The 22164-nt window shown below is 36.3% G+C and overlaps 1 protein-coding gene across 1 annotated transcript; it reads right to left on the reverse strand.

Annotated features, from left to right (window-relative positions):
- Nucleotides 1-1427: 1427 nt before the first annotated feature.
- On the reverse strand, nt 1428-22131 carry LOC138323823 (phospholipid-transporting ATPase ABCA3-like). Its single transcript, XM_069268675.1, has 20 exons — nt 22055-22131; nt 20758-21168; nt 19621-19932; nt 18932-19194; nt 17534-17768; nt 16915-17088; nt 15741-15922; nt 15278-15415; nt 14855-14984; nt 12689-12843; nt 11874-12029; nt 11372-11582; nt 10601-10850; nt 10151-10275; nt 8810-9829; nt 8251-8463; nt 6760-7331; nt 5809-5996; nt 5102-5272; nt 1428-4439 (listed from the first exon to the last, which is right to left on the reverse strand). Exons 2-20 carry the CDS (start codon nt 21053-21055, stop codon nt 3968-3970), a joined length of 5265 nt encoding a protein of 1754 aa, XP_069124776.1. The 5' UTR covers nt 21056-21168; nt 22055-22131; the 3' UTR covers nt 1428-3967.
- Nucleotides 22132-22164: the final 33 nt, after the last annotated feature.

A 22164-nucleotide genomic window follows, 5' to 3' on the forward strand; every position in this document is an offset into this window, starting at 1 on the left:
CAAGTGTGGTGTTAGACAGGTTTAGTGTAAGACAGGTGTGGTGTAGGACAGGTGTGGTGTAGGGCAGATACATGTATGTTATAGGACAGGTGTAGTAGATGAAAGGTGTGGTGTAGGACAGGTGTGGTATAGGACAGGTGTACAGACGTGGTGTAGGGCAGATACATGTATGATATAGGACAGGTGTAGTAGATGAAAAGTGTGGTGTAGGACAAGTGTGGTGTTAGACAGGTTTAGTGTAAGACAGGTGTGGTGTTAGACAGGTGTGGTGTTAGACAGGTTTAGTGTAAGACAGGTGTGGTGTAAGACAGGTGTGGTGTAGGACAGGTGTACAGACCTGGTGTAGGACAAATACATGTATGATATAGGACAGGTGTGGTGTAAGACAGGTGTGGTGTTAGACAGGTTTAGTGTAAGACAGGTGTGGTGTAGGACAGGTGTGGTGTAGGACAGGTGTACAGACCTGGTGTAGGACAGATACATGTATGATATAGGACAGGTGTGGTGTAAGACAGGTGTGGTGTAGGACAGGTGTGATACAGAACATGTGTGGTGAGGGTGATTGGGTGGTGTAGCGGTTAAGCCACTCACTTTTCACCTAGACGGCCGGGGTTCGATCCCCAGCATGGACATGAAAAGGTTAGAAGTCACCTGCCCGATCACGTGGGTTTTCTCCGGGCACTCCGGTTTCCTCCCACACTAAAATCCGTCTCGTGCTTACATCCGGGCCATCGAGAGTGATTTGCAAAAGTTGTAGATCTGCCAAAAGTGGCGATTGAACTTGGCTAAGCCCTTAAGGCAATTAAATTAAAGTTTTAACAATATTAGTTTTAACATCTGTTTGGCCTTATTACAAAGAAACTGCAGAAAATGACAATTGTAGTAAATTAAAGGGCCATAACTCTGATAAATAGCATCCGCTGAAAGAGTTGATCAAACCTGGCCAGGCACTTAAGGCATTCAACCTTGTTACCAAGTTTGAAAAAAATCAGTTAATATTTATTGCAGTCATTGTACGGAAGTGGCAGAAACTGACTTTTTTATTTAAGCAAAGGGCCATAACTCCGCTAAATAAGGTCCGTTGAAAGTCGCGATCGAATTTGGTCGAGTCCTTAAGGCATTTAACCTTGTTACTAAGTTTGAAGAAAATCGGTTTACATTTGTTACACTTTTTGCACGGAAATGGCAGAAAATGACGTTTTTAGTAATTCAAAGGACTATAACTCCACTAAATAAGGTCCAATCGACAGTTGCGATCGAACTTGGCCGAGCCCTTGTCACCAAGTTTTAAGAAAATCGGTTTACATTTGTTACAGTTATTGCACGGAAACAAAGTGTTACAGACAGACAGACAGATAGACAGACAGACAAACTCAAATTTATATCCCCCGTTTTGGAGAAAGCGGGGAAAAAAAGATATAAATATCAATAGTTAAACCTTTTATTTGTTCAGTTCTTGGAAATAACAATAAAAGTAAAATCCTATCACAATAATCATGTAACATTACTCCACTTGTCTTATACAACAATGTACATGTATCACATTCTCATCACTTCAACCAATATCTTATCTAATGCATAACCCAATACATGTTAACATGTTACATGTACATTTAACAGTTATAATACAGTAATTATATAAAGATGAAAAGGATTGCTGGAATATGATGATGGAAAAAATGGTTACCATACATTTCTTTTGGGAATGAATTGATCACAGTTGATATATGTTTGTGATGTACATATTCCGAATTTGCATATTACAGAGTTATCTGCACTTGTGGGTAGGTATTGATTGTGTAATGTCATGTGTTTGCGAGCGTAACGTCATACGTTTCCGAGATAACGACATGAATTGCGCTCACAAAATAATGACTTAACAATTGATACCTACCCGCAAGGGAATTAACTCGTTAATATGCAAAGACAGAATGGTATACTAAGTGTGTGTTGGAGATGAGTACATTAAACATAATTATGCTTGCTACCATATTTTACCCAATAAATGTCCCCATCCTTAAAAGTGCCTCTTCTCCTTTGCAAGGTCTTGAGTTCACTTAGCTTGACCTTTGGGAATATGCAGACTGAAAATGTCAATATCATATAGTTTTACTATTTACTGGGTAATAATTTATGCAAATTGATTTGTGACTAACTTTGTGCAATAACTTGATAAAAGATCTAAATCTGGTCCCATAAAGCACCATCCATGATACTCCAGGGGTTCCGCTCACTTACGATCTCTACACCCCTGGACTATCTCATAGTGAAATTGAAGGCAGCTCAGCGGAAAACATTTGACCAATCACAGGCTAGCAAAGATTTCCTTTGAAGACTACAGAGAGAGCGACGCCTAACATCAAAGCCACACAGTCAACCACAGTGTACCGTTATACTGCTCTTTTGATGTACATCAAAGGACTTAATTACCTGTTCTGTTCTGTTGCCTCCAGTTTTACTATGAGATAGTCCAGGGGTGTAGAGATCGTAAGTGATCGGAACCCTGGAGTATCGAGGATGATAAAGCACCCACCCACCCCACAACTTTCTCAAATTTTAAATGCCGTGGACACTTTTTGGATTGAATATGATGTGCAAACTAAATTTGCATTTGTTATGTAAACAAATAACAATTATGTACATATTGTATCTGTAGTTTACAGTAATGAAAACAACTTGATTACAACATTAACTATCTATTTCCAGGTTATATACAACATATCAAACGTTTTACACTTTCGACTGACTTTTACCGAGTATACATACCCATATTTTAAAGGTAAATAATGTAATTTTACATCTATGATAACAACTATGTCTCTAAATTGACTAAAAACGTCTAATAAAAAAACACCATTTTGGCCATGGCTGGGATACTTTTTCATCCAAATCCATCAGTTTCATTTTTAACATGTACTTTATCTTCATTTCTTCCTTCCTTCTCCTCTCAAGTACTTTGAACCATTGATTTGATAATATCCAAGAAGAGTCTCAAAGATTAAGATATAATTTGACCTTTTTAACACTGTCCCTAGATTTCGGGCACTACCATTCACAATTATGTTTGAACTTTCACCTTTGAAGGTTTGTGAAAAAAAATCATGTTATTTGCTTCAGTGATTCTTGAGAAGAAATGGAAAATGCATCAGAAAATGTTCATGGATACCAGTTACACAACATATGATAATGTCCTGATAGGCTAAAAATGAGCAAAACATGTCACTTGAAAGTCTCAAGTTAAGTAAATACTGGTACAGAATTATGGCATTAACATTTTGATGAAGGACAATTTCAATGGTGATCAGTAATGTTATTTTTGTTACCCTAGGAAATTCCCTTTCAATCAGAACTAAATATAGTTTCAGATTTAATTTTAGCTTTGAAGGGATGTACACTTTTCCAGTCAGATCACTATATGGCTGCCAAAAGGATATAAGCCTTCTTCTGTTATTTTTGTTAGCATCTTTCTCCTAATATAACTGACATACATTATTGTGGTCTATATTACAATTTTAAAATATTGTTAACCACCTTTCATTCGCGTGAGATTTACTTTCGGGATCCAAGTAAATTCACGAAAGTTTATCCCCGCATATTAATATCTACATGTATATTGATAGGAATCACTGTAGCATTCAGTTGTTAAACCTGCAGACATTAATCTTCGCCAGCTTGTTTTGAAATGGAAATTGTGAAATTAAGTAGCAACAAAAGAAAGTTGGTTTACGGTAATCATAATAAATAAACAACTACAATTGAGTTTTAAACTCACAAAATTCACAAAATAAAATAATCTGAATATATTAATAAAATATAAACATAACAATAAAATTATAGCAGCTTCAAAACTGAGGTGGAATTATGAAAGAAAGACTACATTTTGGACAGGGTATACATACTTCTTAGTATACCTATTTGTTTTTGTATCTGTACATGTTCACATTTATAATGCTGTATAACTAATAATTCATGAGTCTATATCTTCGTCTGATACACAACAACATGGCCGACAAGTGAGACACATCCTATGACAGAGACCTTCCTTTTCCTCCTGGGGAGGAAGCTGTGACCTTGCAAAGTTAATGAACACCTGTTCCAAGGTCGTCTGGCTAACTGAATAGTCCTCGATGTTGTAGGAAACCTTGGCTGCTTCCATACGCTCAAAAATATCCGCCCAGGAGAGTTCTCGGTTGTTGATGTGGTAGTGCAGCGACCCCTGGTGGATGTCTTTTAGTTCGTAACCAGGGAAGTTCTGCTCGATGTAGGACATGAGTGGACGTACCGGGGCCAGCTCTCCCTCTGATGTGTATCCTACTCTAGCCAGCAGAGTGTAGCCCTCCCCAAACCTGTGCTTGAGATGCTGGGTACTGCCCAGACATTTAAACTGACCATTCACCATGATAGCTAGTCTGGTACACAAAGCTTCACATTCCTCCATACTGTAAATAGAGGTCAAAGGTTACATGTATATGATGTAAGACTCATCATTAATAAGGTAAGAACCTTAAAGATACTCCACTGCTGACAAATGGTATTTTTTCACTATCAAAAACAGGAGCAAACGCTTTAGTATTTTTCTTCAGTTACAAAAGTTCCTTACTTTACAAGATTACCACCATTGAAAAGTTTGAGCTTCTAATTTTACATTAAGTTAAAAATATGAAAAATAATTAATTGCATCCCGAAAAAATTCCGTGTCACTATATCCTATATGTAATGAAATACTGATTGCGCATGCACCACAGGCAAAATGAATTATTTTATTATTTTTGTTTGTGTTAATTAGACATATATAAAACACGATTAAAACACAAATTATTGTTGAAATGATGAATATCATTTATGCTCTGTCTGAGGTGGAGCAACTTTAAAACAGAGGTCACAATCATCAACAGAGGTCAGACAAATCAACAGAGGTCACAATATCAACAGAGGTCAGACGAATCAACTGTGGTCACAATTATCAACGGAGGTCAGACGAATCAACAGAGGTCAGACAAATCAACAGAGGTCATAGCCATTGCTAAAAATCAAACTATAAATGTTTGATTACCAGGGTATTTTACCTTACCTGTGTTAGGTAAGTATAAGATTAGTTTACCTGTGTGAAGTGAGTACAAGTGTCCGTCCTGAGTCTCTCACACTTGACAGTGTGTCCCACAGGTAGCGTCTGGCTACAGGATCCATCCCTGTTGTTGGTTCATCTAGGAATATCACCTGGGGGTTCCCTACCAGTGCTAAAGCTGTACTTAGCTTCCTCTTATTTCCCCCACTGTCAACACAAACAGATGATATGAAAGTTATTCTTTCTGACCACAGCAGGTTATAAATCTAAAAGTAACACCTTATTGTGTAGAGCAAGAGATATACACATATCATTGATTAAGATATCACATTAACTTCAACCTACTGCATGAATGATAAAAGCCTGAATATGGCTGATCATTTACTCATAAACATTAAACTTCTTTAAACATGAAAAATAATTGAGAGTAAAAGGAATGTGCTAGCAGAATGCAGACGTTGAGAAAAGGGGAATAATGAGCGAGCAATGTTTTTGTTAAAAGAACTAGAAGATGATGGGAGATTTTACCAGGCGTTGCTTAAAAGTAAAAGTTAAGATTGAGAAAAAGTACAATGAGGAATTTATTGTTAGAATAAAGCTTGCGTTGGGAAACATGGAATAGTTAATGGGGAAAGTTCAGGTTGACAAACAGGAGATTAAGGGAATATTTCAATGTTTAGAGAAAGATGAGCTTGCGAAACGTAAGATAACAAGAGAAAGCAGAGAAACTTCAAATTCCTTGCCTGTATGCTTTGACAAGTTTATCAGCATGAGGTGTGAGAAGTAGCATTTCCAGTAGACTGTTAACAATGTCAGAAATCTGTGACTCCTGTACACCTCTGAGACGGGCAAACATATACAGGGTCTCTCTACCGGTCAGTTGGTCAATCAAAGCATCGTACTGCGGACAGTAGCCAAGGTTCTGCCTTACCTACAAGGAAAGGAGCAACAAAAAATTAAAAGTAAAATATCATCATGTAAGCAAAGCAATAACAAAGAATTCAACTTATATTTTGATGAAATATATACAGTAAAACCTGCCAAAGTGACCACCTCTGTATAAAGACCACCCGCTTAATAACACCACTTTCCTATGATCCCAAATGAATTAAACCTGTTTATAATAAAGACCTTACGGCCATAAAAACCATTTCTCTCAGTCCCTTGGGAGGTCTTTATAGACCGGTATAACTGTATGTAATATTTTAACATAAAGGGGCGGGCATTTCCCAAAAACATCAACTCAGAACAGATTATAGACTGACTTTTTACCAGTTAAAAGTATGCTTATGTAAAGATTCTTGTATGCATGACTGATGATATTGTTGTACACTAGTTTATCTATCCCAAGGTGCAAAACTTTTACACAATGGTTTAATGTATTAAATTAAAGTCATATCTGTCTATAACGACCACAGAAAGTGAGACAGAAAAGCGGTCACTATAGACAGGTTGCTTTTATAGACAGGTTGGGGCTTTCATGCCAACCATCGAGCCAGTAAATATAACAGAAGTATATCAATGCAAAACAGACCTACTTACAGATATTTATATTTTAATTACCATGCATTATACAAGAACAAATTATGTCAATACATTTCTATGATTTGTATTGTTATTTCTAATATTTTTGGATGGGGCTTTCAAATATATTGGGAAATTTTGATCATAACAAACTATATAAATGACATTACCTTCGTGATATCAGTTTGAATGCTATATCCCCGGAGAAAGGCCTCTCCTGAAGTCATGATCTCATCCCCGGTCAATGTTTTGAAGGTTGTGGTTTTCCCTGCCCCGTTGATGCCTAGAAGTCCAAAACACTCGCCCTGAGGGATGCCTACACTGATACGGTCAACAGCAAGCTTCTTTCCGTAGTATTTAGTAAGCTCCTTTATCACTAGAGAGTTTTCCCAACACAGCTGTGCTGTGTTCGTGTTCGCCAATCTGGCTCGTTCCGTCGCAACATCTGTGTCTTCCTGGACTAAGGAGCTCTCTGTGTACAGCTGCGCCCTGGGTGTGTTGGGCTGCTGGATAAGAAGAGGTGTAGTTTCACTGTCAGATCGACCTCTTGGCTGGTCACGGTGGCCAAGGAGGTAGCGAAAGCGAAGAGATAGTCCAGACTCTAGGAGTATGATCATACTAAAATACACCACACCTTGAATAGCCATGAACACTAACATACGGCCTATCCCGCCCTGCTCCCAGCTCAGGTAGTTGTCACGGTAGTAAACACACCCACTAGGACCACAGCTGCCTGTGGTTGCTAAAAAAAATAAAAATTAGTTTTAATTAGTAAGATCATAATGGTTGTTATTGGGTAAACTGAAATATTCCTTTATGACCAATAATTTGATGAACTTGCTTTACTTTAAAGGGACAATTCAGTGAGGCTAATTCTGCTACTTATCCACAAAGCAAAATATGACATAAATGTATTATTCTACATTCCTTATGAAACACAACAACTACACGACATTGTTAAGTATTTTGATTGATACCGTTGAAATTCCAAATCGTTTATAAATACAATTAGTAAGCAGGTACAACATGTACGCTGTAACCATACCCCGAGCCAAAGTCACGCATGTTAAACAAATGCAATACATAACCACTTTGATGACCAAGTTGATGGAATTATTTTTAGACAAGAACGTGCATCTAATAAGGTAAATACACTAAGAGTGGTTTGAGTAGTTCAACAAAAAAATTTCTTTAATACACTGGCAAGGGCCAAGGTTTGGCATACAAGACATCCAACCACTATGTATTATGGCGGACAGTAAGCGAGTTTGAACATTTCACATACATTTCACTACGTTGGGCCATTCTGGCATATCACAGTAAAACCAACTAATCTAATTTCTATTAGAACTGGTTTGTTTCCAAAATATGTGCAAATTTTAATGTACTCTTAGATTGAATTGTCATTTTAAGGTACTTTAAATTTTTTTTACATCGCATCATTTAATGGTTTGTTGCAATATAATTTTATTAATTATATCTGGTATGAATAAAATTAAGAGCTGAAAACTTTGACTATCTCTTTCACTTGTCCATTTTACAACTTGATTTCCTGATGATATCAAACAAGCAAAATTAGGGAAGCAAGTTTGCAGCCAAATTGCACTAATTTTATGTTTTGTTTTCTCTAGAGTTAAAATCAAGAAGCCTTCATTTCTTACCTCCACAACAGGGATTAGGAAAGATAGGACAATATGCAGTGATGTTTGGGCAGATCCCGAGGTATTCATGGTTAGCGTAGTAGTCGGACAGTCCCTGGGCCAGACAGTAGTTGGGTAACAGTACTAAGAACACCCACTCAAGGGCGTGGGAGAGGTCCTCAAGGTTCAGTTGGGGGATAGCCAAGATACCAACAGCTAACAGTGTCGCCACACCTATAATCAGAGGCATAAACTCATTTAGAAATTTAAAAAAAGGAAAAGTTTCTATGCCTACAAACCAGAGACAACAGAATCGCCAGGATACCATCCATGCAAGAACTAAAGATGTTGTTTCACTTGAAAAGATAAACATATATATGTAAATATATGTTTGACTATCAATGGAAAAAGATCATCTTTTTGATAAAGAATTCACCACAAAAGAGAAGTTTGTTGGTGAAAGCTACCGGTTCATGACTACTTCCTTGTAAAGGCCTTATTATTCATGGGAGAAAACTACAAATTTAATTACTCAATACCTTTAAAACATTAGTCAAGAGTAGTAGTAAGCTAAACATACCTGCTATAATGTTGAACATGGTGAGCCAGACATATCCTGTAGCAGGCTGTGAGAAGAGGAATGACAGAAGATACATGAAAGGTAGCATGGCCCAGCCATACAGCAGGAACAGCAGCAGGATGTGTGCTATGTGGTCGCCTGTCACAAATGCTTCAATATCAAATGCCCAGAATGTCACTAAAATACACAGACTGGGCACAAGGTAGTTGATGATGTCCCAACAAAACGTCGAAGTCCAGAAGTTAAGGGCGTTAACACCACTTACAAATTGGATGTGCTTGGATTTAGTGGCACGCTCTTTTATAATGAAAACAACAAAACTACTAGCTAGAAAGGACATCCCGAACACGACGTTAAAAGCGACCATAAATCCAGTGGTACCCTGTGTGATCTGTTGTTTGACCTTCTGTGCGGTGGTGCGTGGTAGAGGGTGGTTCACCGTGGTGATGGAAAAGTCAGAGTTATTAGTGACATACTGAATAACAGCATTGCTTAGTGTTGCTAATGATATTGCTGATGAGTGATACGATTGGTCATTGAAGTAAGCGGTGGCCTTGACCTTTTCTGTTCCATTATTCTCCTGGAAGTCGGCCGCCACCATATAATGAAGATTGTACAGGCCGATGCTTTTTTCTCCGGTATTCACCAGAAATTTTATAATGTCTGATGTAGCATTATATCCTGGTTGATCACCGACTGAGGTAACAGTTTCTGTAGAACTCTGGTCAAACTGACCGCTGTAGAAAAGACTTAGACTATCACTAATGTTACCGGGACTAGCTCTGTATACAATATCATTGGCTCCATACTGGTCAGGTGTAAGGGTAAGTGGGGGGAGGTCCTCAGGACCAGGGAATGTCTTCACCACGATCAGGGCCATGAGGGTAAAGAACAGCGGTACCACCAGCTGACTTATTGTCACTAACTTATTACGGACTGTGTGGAGAGCTCGCTTCACAAACATGGCCCAGAACTGCTGTATTGTCAATATTCCATTGGTGTTGTATTTAATGTTAAAATCTGGAAAAGATACGAACTGGGATTAGTACACAAATTCCCTGAAAATAATGAAATAAAATTCAATAGCTGTAGCTTGTGTATCTTTTTATAAATATTACACTTATGAGCTTTATTCAATATGCACCTTTTATAGTTTAAAATGTTGTGAAATAAATTCATAGTAAAAAAATGGTGTCATTACTAAGAAAAGAAATTGGGAGAGCTCAATCTTGATTTTAAATACATAAACATTGATCTATGATCTGAAAGAAACAGTGAAGATTCTATAAAACATTAAGCATAAAAATTTGATTGCCATTGTGATGAATATGTGTTCCATACCTAGACTGTGACTGCTTCGTCTAAATGTATTAGAGGCGTCCAAACTGAAGCCATTCTCAGGATAGATAACTGTTGGTCTTCCTTTCAGTTTGTCGGAGATAGATTTGTTATTGCTCTCTCCAACTCTACAAAGCCAAAATAAACAGGTAAAAATTTACAAAACTAAATTATTCTACAATCTGCTAACTTCTACCTACAAACATATATTTCTCTAGCACTAATAAGTTTTACCTTTTATTTTTCACTGAGGATGCTTTTTGCCTTGCTATGATTTTGCTAATTGCTTACAATTTGTAGTTTCATTTTACATATGAACGATTTTCTAAGCCAAATATTTGCTTTGTGCCAATATATTTCAGCCATATTATGCAAAGATAATCTGAAGAAAAGAAAAAAGGCCTGCTTACAGGAGTTATTTGATTAAAATATAACATGGGGCATGTTTTGTACCTGAGGAAAACTTCCTCCATTGTAGTAACTGATGCACCGTAACTTGCAATACCCAGATCATCTTTATTAGTTTCCATGTCCTTGAACATGTCCGAGAATCTACTGGAACTTTCCTGTTGGAGTACATAGGAGAGTTCCGCAGCGATGTTACTTTCCATCTCGGCCCCCGGAACATAAGTTCTGATCAGCTTGGTTATATTATCTACATCACAGTTGGGTCTCTTCACTATCACCATGTGGTACCCAGCCCCTGTGTATAACAGGAAACTTAAAGTCAATCTTTGAAAACGATAAAAAAAATACACCATTAAACACGTTCATTTAGCAAGAATGTTATTTTTACAATTCCTTGGGGCAAGTCTCTGGTTTCAAAAGTTTTAGATGTGAAATAATAAGAAACAAATGAATAACACATTCCCTTGTATCCAGACAAAAAAATTTTGATAATCAAAATTTTAATTTTCTCATTTTGAGTCAAAATTGTGAAAAAAAATTTAACCCATGAAAACAACCAGCAATATGGTACATAGTTGAATCACAAAAACAGAGCTGACACAAAACTGTTGGTACAAATAACTTATTCATGACCATTTGGCCATTACCAACTGATGTGCTTTGTGAATCACAACTGAGGTTACCTATAGTTATAATTTTATTGCTCACAATATTACCTGTACAATATGCACTTCCCTTGCACTTTGACACGGTATGAGCTTACATTTGGTAACTAGTGAGGTGTCCTATCATAATACCCCCACAATAATGACTTACCATATTTATTTTTGAGAAATAGAGAACTCCCACAGCACTTTACGACACCGTCGGCCATGATAGCGATCCTGTCGCCCAGGACATCAGCCTCGTCCATGAAGTGTGTAGTTAAGAGTATTGTCCTCCCTGCCCTGTGTTTCTGAAGAACTGTCCAAATCTGTCGCCGGGCATCAGGGTCTAACCCTGAGGACGGCTCATCGAGTATCACAATCTGATGTTAAATAACAAGAATTAACACAGTTGATGACTGAAGATTTATGTATCATGAACTCAATTTTTTTTTTAGAATTGAAAAGTAGGGACACGGTCCAAGGACATTTCATAAACAAATGATATATTTCATAGTAAAAAATTTGATATACCTGGTAACCATACATGTATGTTTGCTGATAAATAATAGTAAGAAAATACTTTTATATCTTAAAGTCTTTAACAAAATATTTCCCTGATATATTCTACAATGGTTCAAGAGTACAGTTAGAGTTTTCACAAACAAGCTAACCTTTGACCCTGCTATAAGTGCGATGCCGACAGAAAGTTTACGTTTCATGCCTCCAGATAAACTACTGCTCCTCACATGTCTCTTGTTTTCAAGTTTGATGCTGTCAATCATTTCATTCACGGCATTCTTCACTTCACTAGAGGGGCAGCCCTTCAGCTGAATAACAACACAGGTATATAAATACCGGTATATCTGTACAGATAATTATATAATTAAATAATTCCCTAATCCTTGAATTCATTATTTATCAAATTAAATGTATTCATTCAGGATTTTAGTTGTATGCATTAAATTTTGTTTTTTGTTGTTTTTTTGTTGTTGTTTTTTTGTGGTCTTTCACAGAACTAACCTATCATAATTTGTACAAGGACAGAAAATTAATACTCAATTCAGATAAGTACATGTATAACACATCCATTTGATGTGATGTTAGACATCAGCTAATGTTTGTTAGTTTGATTAATTAACGTCCTATTAACTGCCAGGGTCATGTAAGGACGGCCTCCCAGGAATGCAGCGTGTAGCGTGTGTGAAGTTTTGGGAGCTAATGACAGATCTAAAATTTAGATTTATATGTACACCCTCAGGTATTGTATTAATTCAATGTGACTCTCAAACATGAAAGCAATTTTAAATTCATTCAAATTGAAATTGTATTAATTTCAGTATCCGATTTAATAAGAAGTATTAAAGTATGTTATGTCAATCTCAAAAAAAAAAAAATAATGATGCATTTCTAGATATATTTCCTATTGCACATGCATGTAATCAAGCCTTGGCAATAATTCATCATGACTATACAAGCCGACACAAACCTTAGCAAAGAACCAGAGATGTTCCTCCACTGTCATGGTGTCAAACAGAATGTCATGTTGGGGACAAAGTCCAAGGCTGTTCCGAACACTAGCAATGTCCTCTCGGATGTCAAATCCGTTTACATACGCCGTGCCTCCAGTTGAGGGGATGAAACCTAGAACATACATAGTCTTAATCTGTATTAAACGAGGTGTAAATCAATATACATAGTAATGAATTCTTTGACATATTGTCACACTAGATTCAGAATATCTGAAGTAATGAAGACTTTGTTCCCAATCACAAACTAACTGTTATGACCTTTGCCTGTTTATATCAATTAATTTGACCTTGATCAGACAACACTATGACCTTGACCTCATCAAATAGATTACATGTCTGTTAAAATTTTGACACCCATTGTAAACATTGAACTAGGTCTTCACATACATGGTCACTCTCTCAATATTACCACCATAACCTAACAAGAGATCCCAGATTAATATTGTCCTTGATCTATTATTCATATGTCAAGACATTGACAATTACTCCTTAACCGATACAAACCTGTTCACATTGACTGTGACCTATACATTGACTTTGACCTCTACATTGACCCTGACCTATAGGAGATTTCAGAAAAGATGGCGATGACGTCACATAAAGGTACATCCGGGCTCTCAAAGGTACAACTCTTATATCTGTACACATAAACATTGTGGGAACACAGCCACTTGCAATGTTTGTTTGCATTTTATTGTAATAAATAGTACGCCAATCCGAGAACTATTGCGTTATTTCCATTTCAAAAAGTGTAAATAAAAATATTTTACAGTAATATACATATATAGTATTCATATATTTTACTCTGTTTATACTCCATTTTCGACCGCTACGATAAAACACGGTCGCCATTACGTATAAACATTGACAGATATATTGCAAATATCAACTTGAAATTACAAATTAAATTCAAAGTCCCTCAAAATATAATTATAAGCAATTGCTGTTTTCGAAGTGTTTCTTGATAAAACACTTTATGATATGGATTAGTGCAAAATTACACATTAGCTTTCGTAGATTACCCCAAGCCCACGGCAGCCATTGCAGTACAGCCGAGAACCCGAATTTCGTCCATTTTCAGTGTCATTAAATTACGTATTCTGGTTAATTTTTGTCATCAATTTTGGGATTTAGTTTATAACATACAAATGAGTCAGTTTGTAGGTTCTTTTTATCATATTTTTAAACAAAACTTTGAGTATTTAGGATTCTCGAAGCCGTGCGCAATGTATCCTGGTCGGCATTTACAGTACTACGATCTGTAATTTATATCAATTCAAATGAAGTCTACCTAATATGTATTCCAATTATCTAAAAGTAATACCACTTCAGTTTGAGACTTAACACAACAGTCCATGGCATAAAAGCGGCTGAAAATGAAATATTAAAAATGAAATCTGCAGCATGAAAACTGAACTATTTCACCACTTTCACCACAGCCATAAGTGTACGTGTAAAACAGTAGTTTAATTACTATTCGTAATTTTGTTATGCTACAAGAGTATTCCATTTAAAACAACATGTACATAGTAAATAACGAATATATATCTTAAACAAGTACTTGTTGAGATAAAAGTGTTGGTAATTATTAATATGATTTAATTTCCCCAACAATGCTGTGGCCTGCGGTGATCTACCAGCGACGAAGTCATACACTAGCAGCGGCCGTGGTCTGGTCAGGTGGTTCACGTTTTGTTTATATCATATCGTAATGTGAACAGTTTTTCATGTATAACAGAAACATTATACATTGAAATAGATCATCTTTTCATAAACACCTTTTCACAACCTGAATTTATACGTATGAACAAAATCGGGTAGGCCTACATGTGATGGCCTGGCAGCACTTCGATAGGTGGCTTTGACACTAAAATTCAGCAATAAACAAATGAAAATATAAAAATGTCAACATCCGTAACCTGTGAAACAATAAGAAACCATTTCAAAATCAGAATTTGCAAGTATGAAAGCGTTAACTTTTGACAAAGTATCGATTATGAAGCAGGGATGTACGTATCTGTTATTGTTTTTATCAGTCGCCATACTGTGTTTGTACCTTTGAGGACCCGGATGTAAACTTTCTGTGACGTCACGCCATCTTTTCTGAAATCTCCTATACTTACCTGTTAACATTGACATGGTGGTGGTTTTGCCTGCCCCATTGTGACCCAGGAGAACTGTTATCTGACCATCATACATGTCCAGAGACATTCCAGCCACAGCAATATTCCGCTTCTCATCTTTACCAAACTCCTGACAAATTGTTTATCAATTTCAAAATCATAAATAAACCTCTTCAGGAACATTGTAACCATAACGAAGAAAATTCATATATAGACCTTTTATTTTTTGATGGTTTATCTGAGTGTATGCCTTCATGAAAACTGGTGAATCCATACATATACCTTCGCAGGATACATTGTTTTTTGCTATACATAAGTAGTATACACATACCATACATAAACACCATAGAACTCTTTATAAAACAACCATACAATATGTTTACATAAAACTCTTTTCCCCTTTTAGTCTAAGTATAACAATACCTTTCTGAGGTTACGTATCCTTATTCCGGCCCGTATTCCTGAGGGGTCGGGCTCAAAATAATCAGGGTCCTGTCCGATACAGATCCTCTTATCATCCGGGATGTCCTCTACAGCCGAGGTACCGCACCAGTATGTCCCCTACATAACATGTAAAATCAGTTTCATACCTCTGTAATATTTATTATAAATGATCATTCATGGGCTTACTAAATACCAAACTCAAAGCACTGAGAATTACAGAATATGAGAAAAGTCTTTATTTCTTTTCAAAAAGGGATGGATTAGCCATAACGGGTGGTTTAATGTGTTACCGGTATGTTTTTATTTTCATACAACCCAAACACATGTTCGCAGAGGATATAACATAAATGCAATATTCAATAGAACTTTCAAGTCAATAAAGCTGATATTACATTTCTAATGAAGAAATAATGCATAACCATCATAAAATATATGTACTCACAGTTAGAAAGAAGTACCATGGCTGAGGGACTCCGTATTCTCCAGGAAACACGGCCTCCACATACCAGGTAATCAGGCTGTACACCACTGTGTCCACAACCAACATTATCATGATGTGAGACATAGCAAAGTCATCGTCGACAGACGCACCTTTAGTGAAGTTATCCCACTGTACTCCAGTACCTGTGATTGAAATGATCTCTCTATATATTACATTATATTATATTATTATATGATGTCAAGTTAGATTCAACTGGTAATGGATACTTTCTTTATGTACATATAAATAAAATGTTTTAGTTGAGATAAAGTGTACTGCTGCCCAAGTTATCCAGTTACACATCAGGGCAATGAGAGTTCCAATCTCATGGTTAGTTTTAGTATTTTGAGTGACCCCTTTCTTGCTGAAGCACGGTCATTTTTTAGCTGCGGACAGACTATAGTATCCAAGTGTAGAAGAACAGGGAAAATACACATTCCTGTTGAGTGCCACGACCAGCCAAAGAAGCATGCTGCCGCACAGAATGAATTTAACACATGTACAAACCACACTGACTTGCTCCTTTTACAAAAGAAACATTTGAGTTATCCCCCTTTTTTGTTTTGAAATGACTATGTTTTTTTTAAAACAAAATGGTTGTTTTTTACAAAAAAATGTTTGTTAATGCATTGTAAAATGCTCTTTGGTCAGCAATAATTAATTACTTGAATAAATATTTCAGAAGTCCTACATTTTTTTAACAGATTTTTTTTTTCAATTTTCAGTTTTCCAGTTTTTTGAAAAAAATCATAACTTTCAAAATTACATAGTGAGGTATGTTTTTCTATTGCTTGTATGTTCAGATAGTACCCTTTAGCAATTATTTATACCATTTGATTTTTTATATTGACATTTATTTAGCAGGTACACTTTATCTGAATTCATATCAAGGGAGATAACTGAAGCATGTACCCATTAACTTTTATTATACAATCCTTTAAGTTCCTGTGTATACATTAAGTTTTATCATTTGAAAGTTGGAAATACATAAATTTATCAATTTATGTCAAATATAATTTTGTAAAGGAATAAAACCTTAGCAAATAAGAAATTGAGGGGAGATAACTCAACACACTCAGAACAGAGTTTTTTCATCAGTGTTGTAGCCCTATCAACCATTACTATATATCAGTACCTGTGCCTTCAAACATGCCAATGACTGCTCCGCCGTAGGCCATGGCTATGTTGGATACAACACATGCAGCGATCTTCTGTCCCCAGGTGAAGGTGTTGTAGCGCGGCTCAAGGAAAAAGTAGGGAATGTAAGAGATGAAGAAAAGGATACCACCGGCAGCTGCTCCAGAATTGGCTGTTGATGAAAACCATATTAGCTTTTGATTTATGCTATTTACATTTTGGCTCTGCTACTTAAAATCAATTTCTTACTAAGGCTTGACATATTAACTAATTTCCTCAGATTGTTTTCAAACTATATGAATGTCCTGTTTTCTTAGTTCGCCTCTAAAATATAATACCTGCTATATTTGAAACATGCTGTACCAATACGAGGGTTTCAAGATTCCAAAACGAAGTGAGTATAGTACAATTTACCGTTGATTAGTCCCACCATCCGGTGATTATGACGTGAGTTTCGTGACCTCATAATCACCGGAAGGTGGGACTAATCGACGGTAAATTGTACTTTACCCACGTCGTTTTGGGATCTCGAAACCCCCGTATTGCAGCACTTTCATTTCATACAAAGCCATTTCAAAACACTCTCTAAATCTAAAATTTTTTCACACGGGGTTTACCTTTTTTGAAGAAGACGCTGATAGCGAAGCAGAAGGAAATCGTTGCCACAGCATACAGCATGAGAAAGACAAAAAGGAGTGAGGGGTCAGTAAGACCAATGACCCGTCCTTTGTATGTCTTCACACAAAAGAACACGGTCATAATGGACACCGTGATGAGGAGGAACAGGAAATACTTGGTGAACCAGGCAGACCAGTGTAGCCAGTTACTGAGACCCATCATCTTCATTGACTCCTGTAAAATAAATTATATAGTTACTCAGACCCATCATCTTCATTGACTCCTGTAAAATAAATTATATAGTTACTCAGACCCATCATCTTCATTGACTCCTGTAAAATAATTACATAGTTACTCAGACCCACATCTTCATTGACTCCTGTAAAATAATTACATAGTTACTCAGACCCATCATCTTCATTGACTCCTGTAAAATACATTACATAGTTACTCAGACCCATCATCTTCATTGACTCCTGTAAAATAATAATAGTACTCAGACCCACATCTAACCTTAAATAAATTAATAGTTACTCAGACCAATCATCTTCATTGACTCCTTGTAAAATAAATACATAGTTACTCAGACCCATCATCTTCATTGACTCCTGTAAAATAAATTATCATAGTTACTCAGACCCACATCTTCATTGACTCCTGTAAAATAAATTACATAGTTACTCAGACCCAACATCTTCATTGACTCCTGTAAAATAAATTATATAGTTACTCAGACCCAACATCTTCATTGACTCCTGTAAAATAAATTACATAGTTACTCAGACCCAACATCTTCATTGACTCCTGTAAAATACATTACATAGTTACTCAGACCCAACATCTTCATTGACTCCTGTAAAATAAATTATATAGTTACTCAGACCCTACATCTTCATTGACTCCTGTAAAATAAATTATATAGTTACTCAGACCCATCATCTTCATTGACTCCTGTAAAATAAATTACATAAATATGGAGAATCACCACTTCATCGACCCATGTAAAGTCAATAATAAAGCTTCTCAGATTTCTTATGATGCAAAATGACACAGCAGAATCATGTAAGTTTGAGATGAACCACTGAACCAAAATAAAAAATTTATCAACAACTTCTTTATACTGAATCTTATTGTTATCTTTGAGTTAAAGCTAGGCCTTCCAAGTGAGACTGAAACAGACCTTAATTTAGGTCTGCATCATATCACTATCATTCATGAGATACAGATAAATATAGTAAAAGTATTGTATCAAACTAACTACAGTACTAGATGAATCTCATAAATCCAAAATCAAGTAACTTGATCCAAACCAATTTTACAATGAATATTCTTGTACTGTACATGTACACTAAACTCAAACTCTCAGTTATAAAATGACATCCTGCCAATAGTTTTACCTTGAGTTTCTTTTCCTTCTCATGAACAATGTCTTTAACAATATTAAGAGCGACCAGTACAAAGCTAAGCATAATGATGAGTGGAAACTGTTGCTGTATAACAAGGACAAAGTAGTCGTCATTATACGGCGGGTAGGGGTGACGTCGTAGACCCAACTCTACATGGCCATGATAATCACTCCTGTTATTCAAGGTCGCCTGGAGGTCAATCACCGCTTTATTTATGGCTGTCTGTATGGCTGTAAATCCTTCTCTTGTGTAGCCTGGAAAACAAAGAGTTTATTTATATCCTCATTCATACACAATTAGATTTGTTAATTGTTATTTCTCATCATCAATATGTTCCAGGCGTGGATAAAACGGCTGGGATGGTAACCCCTGAAGTATTAATGATGGTATTTTCTGACTACTTTAAATACATTTTACAATAATGTTTTTTATAAATGTTTTGTACTTAAATTGAACATTTTAAAGTTTAATATGTTGTCATAAAGAAACTCTTATCAGCATAAGCACATACTTTTAATAAGCATATTGTTAAATGAATAAAAAAAGTTTCAAACATTAAAGAAAACAGTTCTTGTAGATGAGTTAAAACTATTTTTTAATCAATGTCCATTGATATTCCTCCACTGACTATGATGATCTTTAACACTTAATTAAATTCTAAGATGGATGTAGCATTTTACCTGGTGGTCCTCCACATTTATCACTGATATATCTGGGTCCTACTCGCTGATAAATAGGAAACATAAACTGTGTGTACCAACTATCGTCCATCTTGAATGGGTTGAGGCGGAATCGTGAGTTGGCGAGCCTTGGTACTGAATCGAGGCGTATCTTGTACTGAATGTCCTGAGGTACATCGCCTGAAGGGAATGCATTGGTGAAGGTGATTCCCCCAACATAATCCCGGGTGTTGTTAACATAAGTGATGTTTCCAGTTCTGTTCACTAATTGTACAAAGTCCACCATTGCTGTCTCTGTAGGGAACCCATGATCTACACCAAAAACAGAAATCTGACAAAGGTTATCATCTATCTAGTTTTCCTTAAACGAATGTAGTACATTGAAATAGTATCACTAATTATTCACTGAATTGAAAAAAAATCACATCATGCGCAATGACCGTAAAAGAGCAGCACGTTCTATTTCAGGAAGTTCATACTGCAAATAAATGAATGATTAGTGTTAATAGAATGCTAAACAAATTGCCGTATAGCCAGAAATTTTTGCAGTCAAAATATTTGACGAATTGTCCATGAAAACTGAAAGTTAATATTTGGCGAATTAGAATTTGGTGATCTGACATAATCCTGAGGTTTTATTTCATGTGAGTCTATATCTGCATACCAGCACATAATACACATATTACTAATGGTGAAGCGGTTGAATTATATACACATTATAATGATTGGAACACAAAGATAAATGAAATAGTCCAAGAGTGCTTAATTTTGCTCGTGAGGTTTATTGTGGTGTCATGATATACTTGTTTGGATAGTGATCAGTTGTTCACTAGATACATGTAGGTGGATCTAGCGTGCTGACGGGCATTTTGGTCTGTGCGCCATTTGCTACGCTTGAGCGGAAACTATTGATGAAGGTGAATACTTCACGTCTTTATAATAGGCGATGTTAAAATTAAACAAGTTAAATTTTAGCAATATACATATCCACTCGCAAATATCCTGCTATACGGAAAATACTAAACCTGAAAATTAAACTGAATGCTACTTCTTTTTTGTAAAACCAATATACATATGTAGTGTTGAATAATTTTTTTTTTGAAATGTCACAAAAATTAATCAAAACTGAAAGCTTACCCCAGTCTATTTCAGGAAGAAACTTCTTGGCTCTCTGGATGATTGCATGAGTGACACTGTTGTTTGGCGAATAAGCTATTTTATGTGGCAATCTTGAGTCAAAGTACCTAAAAGTTGTACATTCTGTCCAAGTAACAGGGTCAGGAACTTGCTGGCCATCCACTCGTAGTCGCACAAATATCAGAATCAATGAGAACACAGTTGGAATGCCTATTTCTAGGATGGTTACAACCTTCTTACGCTTTTGCAAAACATAGTTTTTCCACAGTAAAAGTAGAAACTTGGTAAAATTACCCATTTTTTATATTTGAGGTAGAAATAACTTTACTGATAAAAAATATAATCACTTTACTGTCATACTAAACAATGTTGCCATCATATATGCTGGTATGCTGTCATGTTGATAAATGTCTGAAAAGAGAAACATAAAGGTATGTGCTAATATTGGTATATGAATGTCAGGGTACATCAAGTATTTGATTTCCTAAGAAAATACGGTACTTATTTTAACAATAACATGGAGATAAAGAGAACTTTTTCTTTAATAAACAGGTGTATTACGACTAGTATTCACTGCAGAGCGTAAGAGAGGTTTTATTGGACTGCCTTTATCCTATCCCTTGTATTACCCTAAATAATTATTATTGTAGTGGGATCATCGGTGACCTGGTAGCTCAGTCCGTAGAGGATTTGACTAGTGTTGGAGGGTCATGGGTTTTAATCCTGGTCTGGTCACTACATTTTCTCCTCTCCTGTTACAAAATTATCGTCCAACTAAATAATTAACCAACGGTGGTGGTGTTTGGAAGGGTCCTGTATGTCTTCAATGGCAAAGACTCCGAAAAAGGAGGGAGGAATGTAGTGGGATTGAGCTGGTTCGATAATCAGTGACCAGGTAGCTCAGTCGGTAGAGCACTCGGCTAGTGTTCGGAGGGTCCCGGGTTCGAATCCCGATCTGGTCGCTACATTTTCTCCTCTCTTGTAACACATATATTCTGCAGCAATACACATTTTCTGTTAACTGTAACACCTACTGTATATTCAAAAAACTCTACCACAGTCTATTTCTTACAAGTATAGATATCAATGTTATTGACCTCTCTACATGTACCTACAAAGGACACTGACCATAAGCAGACACCTGTCATTTATGTAACTAACATAGTCATGCAGTCATGGACACTAACTTTATACAGGTTGTTCCTTAGTAACCGCGCGCTCATAAATATAATGTAAAGGTGTGTAATAAGGAACTTGTGTTATGGAGTACTTAAACGACGAATATTTATCTACAAACCTGCAGTTCACTCCAGATCATTGAGGGGTATCAGAGTCATGTGTTCACCGGAAGTAAACAAAATCATACTACTTTCTGTTTTGATTTGAATTGCATCTTAATAACGCTTG

This window comes from Argopecten irradians, chromosome 5, assembly GCF_041381155.1.
Source record: "Argopecten irradians isolate NY chromosome 5, Ai_NY, whole genome shotgun sequence".
In the NCBI taxonomy this organism is placed as follows: domain Eukaryota; kingdom Metazoa; phylum Mollusca; class Bivalvia; order Pectinida; family Pectinidae; genus Argopecten; species Argopecten irradians.